Source organism: Choloepus didactylus, chromosome 3, assembly GCF_015220235.1.
Source record: "Choloepus didactylus isolate mChoDid1 chromosome 3, mChoDid1.pri, whole genome shotgun sequence".
Lineage (NCBI taxonomy): Eukaryota > Metazoa > Chordata > Mammalia > Pilosa > Megalonychidae > Choloepus > Choloepus didactylus.
The window spans coordinates 112,557,726-112,573,763 of NC_051309.1; the positions used below are offsets into that span (position 1 = coordinate 112,557,726).

Here is a 16,038-nt window from a genome sequence, read left to right on the forward strand (position 1 = left end):
GAGACATAATTTTAAAACAGGTTCCTTTGTTAATGCCACAATTTCAAGATTAGGAAAGTTTAAAAAAGATGTTATATGGATATTAACTTAATTGAATAATTGGTAGAACAAAAATAAACACTAAAAATTTCCATCTTGTCTGTGTTTCAACTATTGCATATTATTCTAAAGAGATTCGGAAGTAATAGGCAACTTTCTGAATAGTTACTTTCTTAAAATTACATATTTTTTATCATACTCTTCACTGTAATCATTTCTAAAGTGTACACGTTTTATTTAAATACTTTCATCACACTGAGTTATAAAGTCTCTCTTTAAAGGGATCCTTTTATAATTAAAAGTAGTTCCAACTGAAAAAGTACCCACACTCATCAATTTCTCCTAAAGTTACAGCACCCTTGTGTGTTTTTGTTGTTATATATGCTGTCATATTAAATTCATTAACATAGTTTGAGTCCTTCACTTTGTTACTTTTGCCAGGGCACCAAGTAACTCTTCGTTTTCTTTTAGCCTAAAGAGAAAGAAATAAAAATGATCTCATATAGATAGAAATACTAATTCTATTTTCTATGTACCAATTTAAGCTGTTATCTTTTAAATTTTACCTTTAATTCCTGTTGTGATGTGAGGGAAGAAGAGGTCACCAACATTCGTGTTAAGTTTTCAATTTTTTCAATCTGTACCTTTTGAAGCAAATCTTTTTCTTCCAATAGTTGAGCTAATTGGTCTTTTTCCATAGCTTGGGCCCGAGTCTCTAAAGAAACCTATAAATTGTAGTTTTGGTTTATGTTAATAAGAAGCCTAGCTAGATTCTAAAACCTTCAAAATTAGAATATTAAATTTGTATGTGAATTACAAATTTATATTCTATCGAAATAAAATATACCCTACCTCCAGAACACCAATATTGTAGTTAACATGATCCATAGTTTCTCAAATTTGTAATAAAGTAAAATATATATTTCTTCTCATATCACTATTTTACATGCCATGCATTAGAGTATAACAATGCTGTTAAACAACCTCTATTAATTGCCTAAAAATATATGGAAAACTAGCAGTGAAGCCATAAAAGCAGAGATTTAAATACCTACAACAAAGGTAGAGATGTCATCTTCTAATGGTACCATTTGATATTTTAGCTCATTTAAAAAAAAAATCATAAAAAATGTAAAATTTCTGCAAATATGAGCCACAATGGTTAAAACAGTCAAACAAACTAGAATGACAGATGATTATGCCATATTATTAGATTACTATCTTATGGTTAGAAGAGGAATTCAAGGTAGGGTAAAAACACATAAGATAGCTTTAAGTAACTATACATGGTGTCTAGTCTTAATCGAATTCCATAGGTACTTGTGATTATAAGACTTTTAAAAGTATCTGTATTTGGCTTATTTGAAAATCTCAAAATTTTCCAATGGACATGAAGAACAAAACTTGAAATAATTTCAAGAAAGTAAATCTAGTAAACTAAACTAAAATTTTTTATCAATTGATTTCTTTTAAACTTACAGTAGCAATTGAGATATTCGTGAATTAAGAGTCTTTGGGCATTTGGGCAGATCTCAGTTCTAAATCTGCCCTTATTCTGTACTGAAATACATGTTTCACACATACCTCCTCTAATTGTTTCTTAAGATCCATGATTTCTTTTCTATATCGTTTCAGCAAAGCTTCATCATTTGATACCTCGTTAACATAAGGAGTATTTTTCATATATTTAGCAGTGCTGGCAAACTGGGAAAAAACATGAGAGCATTGAGTTTTCAAAACTAAAAAATCTGAATGCAATTAATAATATTTAGGTTGCTTGAAATTAAGTTTCTTAAAAAAAACAATGCTATACTTGGCCCAGTTAGCTTAATACTTTTGAACACATTCTATGTCCCCAGAGCAATGCTTTGTAATTTATCCCGGCTGCTACTATTCAGGAAAGTCAAAGAAATATTTTGAAGACAGATGACAACAGAGAGCAATGGGACTGGCTTTTGGAATCCCATCTATCCCTCAAAGTCTGGTACAAATGTTTCCTCCACTCTGAAGATTTGTTTCCAGCCAAAAGCATTCTCTTCTTCCTTTGAACTCTATCCTACCTCTTAACAACATAAATATCAATCCAAGGCAACAATGTTGGAAGACAAAACTTATCTTCCCTATAAATTCTGTGAAGCCAGGGACTCTTATTTTCTATTTTTGTATCCCTGCCAGTACCTTGATCAAGTGCTCAACAGCTATTTAAAGCAACGTTTCTCAAAGTATAAATATCAGAAGTGACTTAAGTGAGTACATGCAGCTGGCCATTAAACAACATTAAGTCTTTGGTTGTTGCTATTCTATTGATGTCTCAATTATCCTTTTTTAAAATAAACAAACAAACAAACAAAAAAACCCCAGAAAATGCACGTTTTAGGCTTAGAACCTTTGGCAGGCCAACAGTTAACTAGCACAAATAGAAAAAAAATTATTTTGGTATGCACACATACTTTTTTGGTTACCTTTTATTTGTGACAAGTGATACTAGTTTTTCATTTATAATAGTGATATAGTTTCCTTTTAACATAAATTAAGTTAAAAAAAGACCATTATTTAGAGAAGAATATCAAGTAAATTTCAGTAAAATAGTACTTGGATGTGGTCAAAATTGTGAAGATGGGATATAAATTATTGAAGTATGAGAAAATTAAATTAAGGAATACTATTACACACAACACAGCAATTTTATTATTACAGGTATGTCAATTAAAACAAAACTATGTCTAATTTTAGAAGGTACTTTTTCTTTTTAAGGTTGATCTTCTCTCATTATAAGTTGAGATGAAAATCAAACTCACCTGGAGAGTAGAGAGTGTTTCATCAAAAGATACTGGAGTAACTGTGCAGATAATACGTGTTTTTGCATTTCCTCCCAAGGAATTTTGAAGAATTCGTGTTAATTTGCTGTCTCGATAATTTATGAAACCACTTAGTGAGATATAAGTTTCGGGAAAAAAAATATATTAGGGATTTTTACATAATATTAGGTGATTAATTTATTTTTAATGCAGACCATTTAAGTTAGCCATGTTTTAATAATTAGTTCTTAACAGGTTATATGAGGCAGAGTATAAAATTATTTAGAAAGTAAATTCAATAGGTCAGTCATATGTACTAGAAACTACACATTCACAGAATCACAAAAGCTCTTGAATATATGAAAGAAATCAGTATAGTGTCACTGAAATATTACGATTTTCAGTGAAACAGAAAACTTAAGGTAAGTGTACAATGGGATAAACTCACCCAACCTGTCCATCACTAAGTTTCTTGATCACTTGCCCCAGAATAAATAAGCTCCGATTTATATTACAGCCTTCCTTTAGCCGCATACCTGAATTTGTTAAAAAAACAAACAAACATTAAAATTAAAATCATTTTAAGTGTGTCTTGAAAAAGTAATCTAGTATATGGGCAAACTAGGCCCATGGGCCAAATCTAGCCAACAGCCCTCAGGCTAAGAAAATATTTTACATTTTAAAAAGGTTATTAAAAACAAAACAAAAACAAAAACAAAAACCAAAGAAGAGTATGTGAAAAAGACCATATGTGACCCACAAATCCTAAAATATTTACTACCTGGTCCATGATAACAAAAAGGTGCTGACCCATGTACTAGGATGAACTTATTTATTGGTAAGTAATGACAAAAATTAGAAATTAAAGGGTCAGAGGCTAAAGTCTGTGCTGTGGATTGGACCTGAGCCCACATTTAACATCACAGGTAGAAGGAGTTCTCTCCCTATTCCTCCCACCTATTAAGTGAATCTTTTCTGAAAGAAAAGGTAAATGGGAGGGAAAAAAAAAAAAAAAAAAAAACCCACACAAAAAAGCACAACTGCATAAAGAATGATAAGAGGAAAAAACCTGTTCCCTCAAAGAGGACCCCTCAATTCAAAACTATTTTTTTTTTTCAGGTCTCCCAGATACAGGAACCTTAGATTTACCTAAGGTTCTTATTTTTTAATTGTTAATCTGATCACATGGCTCAAACATCAAAAAGTTAAAAAAAAGTACACTCTGAAAATGTTCCATCCCTTTAATTCCCTGTTTAATCAGTCCCATCTGTACACCAGAAAAACACTGTTAATAGTTTACTCTTCCATAGATTTTTTTTTTTTAATCATCATTTTATTGAGATATATTCACATACCACGCAGTCATACAAAACAAACTGTACTTTCGATTGTTTACAGTACCATTACATAGTTGTACATTCATCACCTAAATCAATCCCTGACACCTTCATTAGCACACACACAAAAATAACAAGAATAATAATTAGAGTGAAAAAGAGCAATTGAAGTAAAAAAGAACACTGGGTACCTTTGTCTGTTTGTTTGCTTCCCCTACTTTTCTACACATCCATCCATAAACTAGACAAAGTGGAGTTTGGTCCTTATGGCATTCCCAATCCCACTGTCACCCCTCATAAGCTACATTTTTATACAACTGTCTTCGAGATTCATGGGTTCTGGGTTGTAGTTTGATAGTTTCAGGTATCCACCACCAGCTACCCCAATTCTTTAGAACCTAAAAAAGGTTGTCTAAAGTGTGCGTAAGAGTGCCCACCAGAGTGATCTCTCGGCTCGTTTTGGAATCTCTCTGCCACTGAAGCTTATTTCATTTCCTTTCACATCCCCCTTTTGGTCAAGAAGATGTTCTCCATCCCACGATGCTGGGTCTACATTCCTCCCCGGGAGTCATATTCCACGTTGCCAGGGAGATTCACTTCCCTGGGTGTCTGATCCCACGTAGGGGGGAGGGCAGTGATTTCACCTTTCAAGTTGGCTTAGCCAGAGAGAGAGGGCCACATCTGAGCAACAAAGAGGCATTCAGGAGGAGACTCTTAGGCACAAATACAGGGAGGCCTAGCCTCTCCTTTTCAGCAACCGTCTTCCCAAGGGTAAAACTTATGGTAGAGGGCTCAACCCATCAAACCACCAGTCCCCTATGTCTGTGGTCATGTTAGCAACCATGGAGGTGGGGTAGGCGAATACCCCTGCATTCTCCACAGGCTCCTCAAGGGGGCACTACATCTTTTTTTTTTTTTTCCTTGTTTGTCTTTTTTCTTTTTTTTTAACTTTCCCTTCTTTTTTAAATCAACTGTATGAAAAAAAAAGTTAAAAAGAAAACAAACATACAATAAAAGAACATTTCAAAGAGACCATAACAAGGGAGTAAGAAAAAGACAACTAACCTAAGATAACTGCTTAACTTCCAACATGTTCCTACTTTACCCCAAGAAAGTTACATAATATAGCAACATTTCAGTGAACTTGTTCCTACTACATCCATCAGAAATTAACAGACCATAGTCATTTCTGGGCATCCCCAGAACGTTAAATAGCTTATCTGTTCTTCTTGGATTATTGTTCCCCCTTCCTTAATTGCTCTCTACTGCTAGTTCCCCTACATTCTACATTATAAACCATTTGTTTTACATTTTTCAAAGTTCACATTAGTGGTAGCATATAATATTTCTCTTTTTGTGCCTGGCTTATTTCGCTCAGCATTATGTCTTCAAGGTTCATCCATGTTGTCATATGTTTCACCAGATCGTTCCTTCTTACTGCCGCGTAGTATTCCATCGTGTGTATATACCACATTTTATTTATCCACTCATCTGTTGAAGGACATTTGGGTTGTTTCCATCTCTTGGCAATTGTGAATAATGCTGCTATGAACATTGGCGTGCAGATATCTGTTCGTGTCACTGCTTTCCGATCTTCCGGGTATATACCGAGAAGTGCAATCGCTGGATCGAATGGTAGCTCTATATCTAGTTTTCTAAGGAACTGCCAGACTGACTTCCAGAGTGGCTGAACCATTATACAGTCCCACCAACAATGAATAAGAGTTCCAATTTCTCCACATCCCCTCCAGCATTTGTAGTTTCCTGTTCATAGATTTTTAAAGTACAAGTCCATATATATTCATTTCCCTGCTTCTTGCTTTATACAAATAAAAGCATACTATACACACTATTCTTCACTTTGCTTTTGTTCATGTGGCAACAATACCTTAGAGAAATTTCCAAATTAGTAAATATGGGCCTTCTTCATTCTTTTTTTTTATAGCATAGAATTCCACTGTATGGATGTATCAGAATTTGTTTAACCAGCCTCCCATTAATGGACATGTAGGTTTTCAATCTATGACTTTTACAAAAAATATTTCAATAGATAATTTTGAACAGATGTTATTTCACAGGAGCAACAGGCAGCTACTGCTGTAGTATTGCTCCTTAACAAACCAGCTTAAAATAAGCATTTATTTCTTGTTTACAAGAATAAGGATGGACTGGTTTGGTGGATACAGGCCTGGCTCAGCTGAGTAGCTCTACTTCAGGCTGCAGGATGAATTCTGGTTTGCTTCACAGATCTCTCACCCTTCTTGGATCAGCAGTTCTTCTCATGGCACAGGACACCTTCTCATGGCACAGTTCAGCACTATGAACTATTCATTCATACCCTTTGCCCAGTTTTCTATTGGTTATTGGTATTTTTCTTACTAACTTTAGGAATCCACTGCCTATCATGGAGATTAGCCCCTAACTGAAATACAAGCTGCATATTTTCCCAGTTTGTCATTTGCCTTTCTGACTTTGCTTATGGTGATCATTGCCACGTAGAAATTTTCATTTTAATGTAGTCAAATGTATCAAGTCTTTCTTTTATGGCTTCTGGACTTTGTTTCATAGTTAAAAAGGTCTTGCCCACTGTTGTCTTCCAACAAGTTTTATGGTTCTTTTTTACTTTTAAATCTTTGAGCCATGTATAATGGATGATGTACAAATCCAACATAATTTTTTTCCAAGTGGCTACCAATTCATTGAATAATCTATCTTTACCTCACAAATCTGAAGGGCCATCTTTATCGTACTCTAAATTCTGTACATATCTGGGACTCTTTCAAGATTTTCTTTACTGTTCTACTGGGCTGGCTAGTCATGCATCAGAATCACACTATTTTAATTATATGACATTATAATATGTTTTTCAACCTTGTATGATTAAATTTGCACTCTGTTGTTTTCCAGAATTTTCATGACTAGTCTTTTTGTTTTTATTTTTCCATATAAATTATTTAAAATCTACATTTTAGATATAAACTTTAAAATCACCTAATTTAAACAACACAAAAAAGTACTCTTGATATTTTTATCAGGACTGTATTAACTATAGAAATTAATATAGAGAGGATTGGCAAATATGATTTTGAATCTTCCTATTTAAGACTTTTGTATGCTTTTCCATTTATTCAAGTATTTGTTTGTGTCCTTCAGGTCTGTTTTGAAGTTTTCTTTATATAGGTCTTGTACCATTTTTGTTAAATTTCTACCAGATACTTTATATTTTAAGTAATTATTATAAATGGCATCTTTTTGTCCATTGTTGTTGTTTATATTACGGGAGCTTTTAATGCCTATATATTAATTTTGTACCCCACTACCTTCCTGAATTTCCTTACTGATTATGAAAGTAAGATAGTTTTCATGGTACTCTCATGGGTTTTCCAGCTATACAATCATATTAATTGCACAGTTCCAATTTTTTAAATGCTGCTATAGTTGATCAAGGTAAATAATTATCCAAGTATAGAATCTGATTTTTATGTTAAAGACTTACCAGAAAATAATAGTATTAGTAATAATAATAAATTGTTTTATCAGTTTCTAAAATTATTGGTCACCTTTTTTATCCTGTAAAAGAACAGGAAGACATTAAGATCAACACAACTTCAACAGTTTTCATTACCTTCAGCTCCTGTTTGAGCAGCTCTTTCACTGCCTGCAAGATCAACCAAATTCTGTAAGATAAAGTAAGATAAATCTTTAAAAGGGGAACTTGAAATATAAAATCTGAACTCTGGAAAGAACATTTATAATACATGGTATAGCTGAATACCCCATCTGTATCCTTGTGCTCCATTCCACTCTTTAGGCCCTCCCCCTTCTCTTGGACTCTTCTTTATGATATAGCCTACATAATGCTTTCAGAGTAGGCTCTCTATTTTCTACATAAAGTCTGAAACCTTACAATGGTGAATAGGATTCTTCACAATTTGGCACCTGTCTTGTTCTAGTCTTGTATCCATTACTTAATCTCACTAGCCCCCAAACACCCCATGTACCTCTATACTTCCAAGCTGTAGTTTTTGCTGTTCCTTTTGTTTAGGTAGTTTTGAAGTTCTAGTCTTCCTACTCTTCAAGGCCCAGGGCTAATGTTACCTTCTTGAGGTAGCTTTGACTCTATCCTTTCTCTCCAACACCTCCAATGAATTGCTCTTTCAACTGTGTGTTAGAGCTCCTTATACATATGACTACTATAGCACTTATTCTGTTGGGCTAGTCATTTGTGTTCCTAACTGGACTGCATAGCTCCTTTAAGGGCATGGAACTTGCTTTCATTTCAAAAAATAATGCTGAAAAAAAGGGACTATCTATAAGGCACCAGGGCATTGTGCTAGATGCTAGAGATGTAACAGTGAGCTAGACATGCGATCTCTGCTCTTTTGGAGAGTACATTCTACGTTGATGGTGGTCAGAGAGCAGGAGGTTGGCGAGAAGAGAGAAAAAGACCAACAAGAACTATATTGTAACAAGTATAATACAAATAATTTAAATAGAGTGCTAGAAGAGGGAAGAGAGAGGGACAGGGTGGTTTATTTGGATTGGGTGGCAGAGGAAGGCCTCTCATTAAGCTAAGATCTGGATGACAAAGAAGGAGCCAGCCATGCAAACATTAAGAGAAAATGTATTCCAGATAGACTAGTCAGCATAGCCGGTCACAGAGCAAAAGTGACTTGATGTATTTAAAAAAAAAAAAAAGAAAGAAAGAAAGGGCAGTGGGGCAGAGTAAGTGAAGTAGACAGTGGGATAAGATGACAAGACAAGGTAAGAGAAGTAGGTAGGGCCTGGATTATGCAGGGTTTTGTAAGTAAGGGTAAGAAACTGAATTTTCTAAATGCAATGGGAAGCTATTAGAGGGCTTTAAAAGCAAGGGAATGACATAACCTGATTTAAATTTCTAAAAGATCAACTGTAGTCCCTGGTTGGAAAATGGATCAGAGAGGTGCATGAATGGCAGCAATAAGCCAAGTTAGGAGGCTGGTACAGGAATCTAGGTGAGAGATGATGGTGGCTTGGGCTGAGTGGAGAAAGTAAATATTGAAGAAGTGATTTCTTTATTTTTTTAATCTCAGAGCCCAGCACTGTGCTGAGAACATGATAAAGTCTCAGTAAATATTCTGAACGCATTAAGATAAAGTCAGAACTTTAACTTACTTCTTTCCATGGAGACTTTCAGAGATGGACAGGTACTTAGGTAATCTATCTTTTGGTGCTATCTCAGTTACTTGATTTCTCTAAAGCACTAAAATAGTACCAGTTTTTTTTTTTTTTTTTTTTTTGGTAATATCTATGACAGATGACACAGATACAAAATAAAGCTGGAAAGTGGTGAGAAAGGCCTCATGCCTCAAAGCATAAAGACGGGAACATCTTAGTATTCAAAGACACTAAGAGGCCCAATCTATAAGAGGAGCCCATGTGGAGCAGTAGGAAGTAAAATTAGATTGGTAAGGAGTGGCCAAATCTTTCCCAGGGAAGTGACAATGACAGCAGCGCTTGGATAATATTAGCAATCTTCATGATGGACTGAAGAAGACCAGAGTCACAGCAGCCAGGTTTTAGGAGATTGATGTAGTAATTCAAGAAATGAGAACCTAAATGAGCATGACATCTGTGGGAATATTCTAAGGTGTAATTAATAAGAAATGGTGAATTACTGGACAAAGGGGAAAACAGAAAAGGATGAGTTAAAATGGACTTAGGTTTCCAGCTGAGGTGACAAGGTGCTGGTATTATTGGAAAAAAGAAAAATTCACTCTGGCAGGGAGCAATTAATTTGGTTCTAGATACCCTGGAATTTGCGATAATAGTGGAACACACAATTTTATCAATCTTTAGGCAGAAAGATATTAGAACTCAGAGAATCTACATAAAATAAATACTTGGCAGTCATCAATATGTAAATGACGGCAGAATGCCAGAGGGCAAGAACTTAAAGTAGGAAAGGCAGCAGACACTCTCATGTTTTTGTTAGAAGGTTAGGAGAAAAGAAGCCATAGAAAGGAACACAGAAGAAGAGCTCTGAGAACCTGGATATTATCATCCCACAAAGGCAATGGGAACAGATATTCGGAAAAGGGCCATATCTAAATATTCAGAAGATGATTCTTCTGGGAAGACTTCTGAGAAGATTCTTACTGTAATTGGGAAGGCTGATGGGTTGGACAGGTGATATTTAAGGTTCATATATGATAAAGCATCAAGGACTATGAGAAAAATCACCAAATGGATCACTGACTATGCAGAGAATATTAAAGGCAAATTAAGAAAGAAGTTAAAATTGTAGTGGAATATAGCAGGCCAGGGTTGCAAAACAAAAAAGACATTAGGCTATTTTTTGTTGTTGAATTAAAATAAGACTAAAGACTAAAGTTTACTGAAATAAATTTTAGACTTTTACAGCAAATAACTGAGGTAAAGCTAGGATTGGATATTAAATAATTAAGAATCTGATTTTACAAAACTTGAAAATGAATTAAATATGTCACAGATTTATTACTGCTTTTTCCCTGACGTTTTCAAATCAAATCATGGAATCTTAAATCATACACCACATCAAAAATTTAGGCCCTGAAGATGGTGAATAAAGCAATAATGGTAAGAGTAGGGAGTACAGAGAAAAAGAAAGCAATGATACAGTGTAGCACGAATGAAATGGGGGAAGGTTTACGTACATGCAAAAAAGCAATGTTTGCATAATTCTTATAGTCACTTTTTTCACAAACAGTTATTGACCACCAACTACATATAATGTTTAATCTGAATTATTTTTTAACCATTCAATCTAAGTTTTTGTTGGTCCCGTGAGTCTAAACTCTAATGGCTGAAATTTAAAAATAAATAAATAAATAAATAAATAAATATTCCCCAATTCCAAGATTACTTTAACTCTTAAATGTGTTTAGAAAAACAAATCCTTTTTCATTACTGCTTAGGAAAAGCCTCAACTGCTACAGTCCCTACATCTAAATTTTAGCCTTAACATTATAGAGAGAAAGAGCCTCTGAATTCTTCCTAAAACATTTCAGTGATTTATCTGATGCTACGGACAAGACTGGTTAAGCTACCAATTTACAGATTTTTTTTTTCTTCTATTTAGTTCAGTTAACAGGTCTTATTAAACCAAACACCCAGGGCTGAATTAAATTTTAATTTGGTTTATATAGTATATTATCGTGGTTCATCAATACTCACCAAATGGGATACCTTGACAGCTCCTTCACAATTAGAAGGTTCACCCTTCTCTCTACTTTCTAAAATCTAGACAGAAAAGGCAATTTGTAGGAAAATGAGTGCACTCTTAATTGTAAAGACAAAATAAAAATGAAGAGATAAACACCTACCATCCTAAAAATGGTATGAGAACGACTGCTTCTTTGATTCATTTTTGTTATTCCATAGTGTCTGTTCTCTGCAAAAATGAGTCATATTTCAGCTGCATATATTAAAATCCAAAGAAAAACTTTCATTTTAGCTTAAAAGTAAAAGTGTGATTTAAGACCTAAACACACTTGGTTGAAAAGTTAATTTTTCAGAGAGTTTTAAAGCAATACAGCCTGAAGTCTTACTTTCTCCCTTTGTGATCCACTTCAAAGCCATTTCTGATGTATAAACCACTTCTTCTGTGAGATCAGACACATATACATTCCTCTGAAACAAGTTTAATTGTGGGAATATTAGAGAAATAAAATCCGTCAAAAGTTTGCATCTCAAAAAGAAGGTGTACATTATTACAGAATTCATTTATGGATGTTAGAAGTGAAAAATGAGAACTGATCTATGTGTAGAAAAATAACAAGCCAAGCTATGAATACTCACAATGTATATCCTAGGCCAAAGCACAAAAATTCTAACCTCATACTTCCATTCTGCTACTTTTAGACACTTAAACAAATATATTACAGCTGTCAGCTTTTTAAAACCATATATATTGCTTAAATGATGGCTCTCTATAAATGCTTCAAAAAAGAAAACCATAGAAAAGGAGACATTTAAAAAATATAGAAATTAAAATTACATGTCAAAGAACAATAACCCCAATACCTAACTCTAATTCAGAGTTGCCTTAACTCTTACTCACATTATAGTCTTCACGAATTATTAAAGGTTTCATTTTTCGAGTATCACAGAGTAAATCTGTAATGGTTTCATTGTAGATTTCCATGTAAGATACACGTAAGAGAAATTCCCTCTCAGGAAACTGGAAGAAAATAAAATATGTAAGAATACCAGAGTGCATACAACCATGAAAACTTAATACTAAATCCTCATGCATTAATAGTAAAGAGATAAAGAAATTGCCTTTGTAAGACAAAAAAATAAAACAAAAAGTCCTATGGTTCTGTGTTGATAATAATAAACCACAGCAGTTACAGTAAGCTAAATAATTTACCTCCTTAATTTTTTGGAAAATGTCATGAATTGCCCTGGGTATTACTCCCAAATAATCTTCTGAGCCCATCATAGTGTATGTTTTTCCTGAAGCAGTCTGCCCATAGGCAAATATAGTACCTGCAAAGACAATACACACACACACACACACACACACACACACACACACACAGATTACAAAAGAATATACAGTGTGTAAAACTTATCAATATTTGTTGAGCAAACACATGAGACTAAAATGTTTTGCAGCACGCAGTGAATACAAACCATTGTAGCCTTGTATGGCAGAATCTATGATTGGTACTGCTATTTCTTCATACACATTTTTAGTAGTTTCATTACTATGAAAGACACGATCTAAAAAAAAAATACAGACGTTAAACCAGACAATGCTGAAACCAACAGTTTTTTCATTCTGAATCAGTAGTTACCCAAAGAAATAAAATTGTCACGTTATGGGTATGATAAAATATTTAAGACATTATTTTCTTCAACTTAATGTTGAAAATACACTTCTCTGTTAGGTAAAATGTGTTGGTCTGCACACAAAAGAGACACACAAGTCAACTATCCCATGTGCTCTTAATAGACAATGGATGGCGGGGCAAGATGGCAGACTGGTGAGCTGTATGTTTTAGTTACTCCTCCAGGAAAGTAGGTAGAAAGCCAGGAACTGCGTGGACTGGACACCACAGAGCAATCTGACTTTGGGCATACTTCATACAACACTCATGAAAACGTGGAACAGCTGAGATCAGCGAAATCTGTAAGTTTTTGTGGCCAGGGGACCCGCACCCCTCCCTGCCAGGCTCAATCCCATGGGAAGAGGGGCTGTCAGCTCCGGGAAGGAGAAGGGAGAACTGCAGTGGCAGCCCTTATTGGAAACCCATTCTACTTATCCAAACTCCAACCATAGATAGACTGAGACCAGACACCAGAGAATCTGAGAGCAGCCAGCCCAGCAGAGAGGAGACAGGCATAGAAAAAAACAGCACGAAAAACTCCAAAATAAAAGCCGAGGATTTTTGGAGTTCTGGTCAACATAGAAAGGGGAAGGGCAGAGCTCAGGCCCTGAGGCTCATATGCAAATCCTGAAGAAAAGCTGATCTCTCTGCCCTGTGGACCTTTCCTTAATGGCCCTAATTGCTTTGTCTCTTAGCATTTCAATAACCCATTAGATCTCTGAAGAGGGCCCCCCCTTTTTTTTTTCTTTTTTTAATCCTTTTTTCTTTTTCTAAAACAATTACACTAAGAAGCCCAATACAGAAAGCTTCAAAGACTTGCAATTTGGGCAGGTCAAGACAAGAGCAGAACTAAGAGAGCCCTGAGACAAAAGGCAATAATCCAGTGGCTGAGAAAATTCACTAAACACCACAACTTCCCAAGAAAAGGGGGGAGTCTGCTCACAGCCATCATCCTGGTGGACAGGAAACACTCCTGCCCATCGCCAGCCCCATAGCCCAGAGCTGCCCCAGACAACCCAGTGTGAAGGAAGTGCTTCAAATAACAGGCACACACCACAAAACTGGGTGTGGACATTAGCCTTCCCTGCAACCTCAGCTGATTGTCCCAGAGTTGGGAAGGTGGAGCAGTGTGAATTAACAAAGCCCCAGTCAGCCAACATTTCAGCAGACTGGGAGCCTCCCTACACAGCCCAGCATCCCAGAACCGCCCTGTGACATAGCACAGTCATCCCTCAACAGAGGACCAGGGGGTGCATGGCCTGGAAGAGGGACCCACTCGCAAGTCTCAGGAGCCGTACGCCAATACCACGGACTTGTGGGTCAGTGGCAGAGACAAACTGTGGCAGGACTGAACTGAAGGATTAGACTATTGCAGCAGCTTTAAAACTCCAGGATCACCAGGGAGATTTGATTATTAGAGCCACCCCCCCTCCCTGACTGCCCAGAAACGCCCCATATACAGGGCAGGCAACACCAACTACACACGCAACCTTGGTACACCAATTAGATCCCACAAGACTCACTCCCCCACTCACCAGAAAGGCTAAGCAAGGGATAACTGGCTTGTGGAGAACAGGTGGCTCGTGGATGCCACCTGCTGGTTAGTTAGAGAAAGTGTACTCCACGAAGCTGTAGATCTGATAAACTAGAGATAAGGACTTCAATTGGTCTGCAAATCCTAAAAGAACCCTATCAAGTTCAGCAAATGCCAAGAGGCCAAAAACAACAGAAAATTATAAAGCATATGAAAAAACCAGACGATATGGATAACCCAAGCCCAAGCACCCAAATCAAAAGATCAGAAGAGACACAGCACCTAGAGCAGCTACTCAAAGAACTAAAGATGAACAATGAGACCATAGTACGGGATACAAAGGATATCAAGAAGACCCTAGAAGAGCATAAAGAAGATATTGCAAGACTAAATAAAAAAATAGATGACCTTATGGAAATTAAAGAAACTGTTGACCAAATTAAAAAGATTCTGGACACTCATAGTACAAGACTAGAGGAAGTTGAACAACGAATCAGTGACCTGGAAGATGACAGAATGGAAAATGAAAGCATAAAAGAAAGAATGGGGAAAAAAATTGAAAAAATCGAAACGGACCTCAGGGATATGATAGATAATATAAAACGTCCGAATATAAGACTCATTGGTGTTCCAGAAGGGGAAGAAAAGGGTAAAGGTCTAGGAAGAGTATTCAAAGAAATTGTTGGGGAAAACTTCCCAAATCTTCTAAACACCATAAATACACAAATCATAAATGCTCAGCGAACTCCAAATAGAATAAATCCAAATCAACCCACTCCGAGACATATTCTGATCACACTGTCAAACACGGAAGAGAAGGAGCAAGTTCTGAAAGCAGCAAGAGAAAATCAATTCACCACATACAAAGGAAACAGCATAAGACTGAGTAGTGACTACTCAGCAGCCACCATGGAGGTGAGAAGGCAGTGGCACGATATATTTAAAATTCTGAGTGAGAAAAATTTCCAGCCAAGAATACTTTATCCAGCAAAGCTCTCCTTCAAATTTGAGGGAGAGCTTAAATTTTTCACAGGCAAACAAATGCTGAGAGAATTTGCTAACAAGAGACCTGCCCTACTGGAGATACTAAAGAGAGCCCTACAGACAGAGAAACAAAGAAAGGACAGAGAGACTTAGAGAAAGGTTCAGTACTAAAGAGATTCGGTATGGGTACAATAAAGGATATTAATAGAGAGAGGGGGAAAATATGACAAACATAAACCAAAGGATAAGATGGCTGATTCAAGAAATGCCTTCACGGTTATAACGTTGAATGTAAATGGATTAAACTCCCCAATTAAAAGATACAGATTCGCAGAATGGATCAAAAAAAATGAACCATCAATATGTTGCATACAAGAGACTCATCTTAGACACAGGGACACAAAGAAACTGAAAGTGAAAGGATGGAAAAAAATATTTCATGCAAGCTACAGCCAAAAGAAAGCAGGTGTAGCAATATTAATCTCAGATAA

At 35.8% G+C, this 16,038-nt stretch overlaps 1 protein-coding gene across 4 annotated transcripts in view; it reads right to left on the reverse strand.

Moving 5' to 3' along the window:
• The window catches only part of CENPE (centromere protein E), an 89,948-nt gene that overhangs the window by 65,120 nt on the left and 8,790 nt on the right, over positions 1-16,038 (reverse strand). For all 4 annotated transcript variants that reach the window (XM_037830374.1, XM_037830373.1, XM_037830372.1 and 1 more), the window contains exons 3-14: positions 12,833-12,922; positions 12,567-12,685; positions 12,255-12,374; positions 11,743-11,824; positions 11,518-11,585; positions 11,369-11,434; positions 7,800-7,851; positions 3,286-3,373; positions 2,838-2,967; positions 1,624-1,743; positions 606-764; positions 367-511 (exon numbers count right to left, since the gene is read on the reverse strand). In XM_037830374.1, the coding sequence (XP_037686302.1) occupies positions 367-511; positions 606-764; positions 1,624-1,743; positions 2,838-2,967; positions 3,286-3,373; positions 7,800-7,851; positions 11,369-11,434; positions 11,518-11,585; positions 11,743-11,824; positions 12,255-12,374; positions 12,567-12,685; positions 12,833-12,922 (1,239 nt within the window). The remainder of the gene's footprint in view (positions 1-366; positions 512-605; positions 765-1,623; positions 1,744-2,837; positions 2,968-3,285; positions 3,374-7,799; positions 7,852-11,368; positions 11,435-11,517; positions 11,586-11,742; positions 11,825-12,254; positions 12,375-12,566; positions 12,686-12,832; positions 12,923-16,038) is intronic.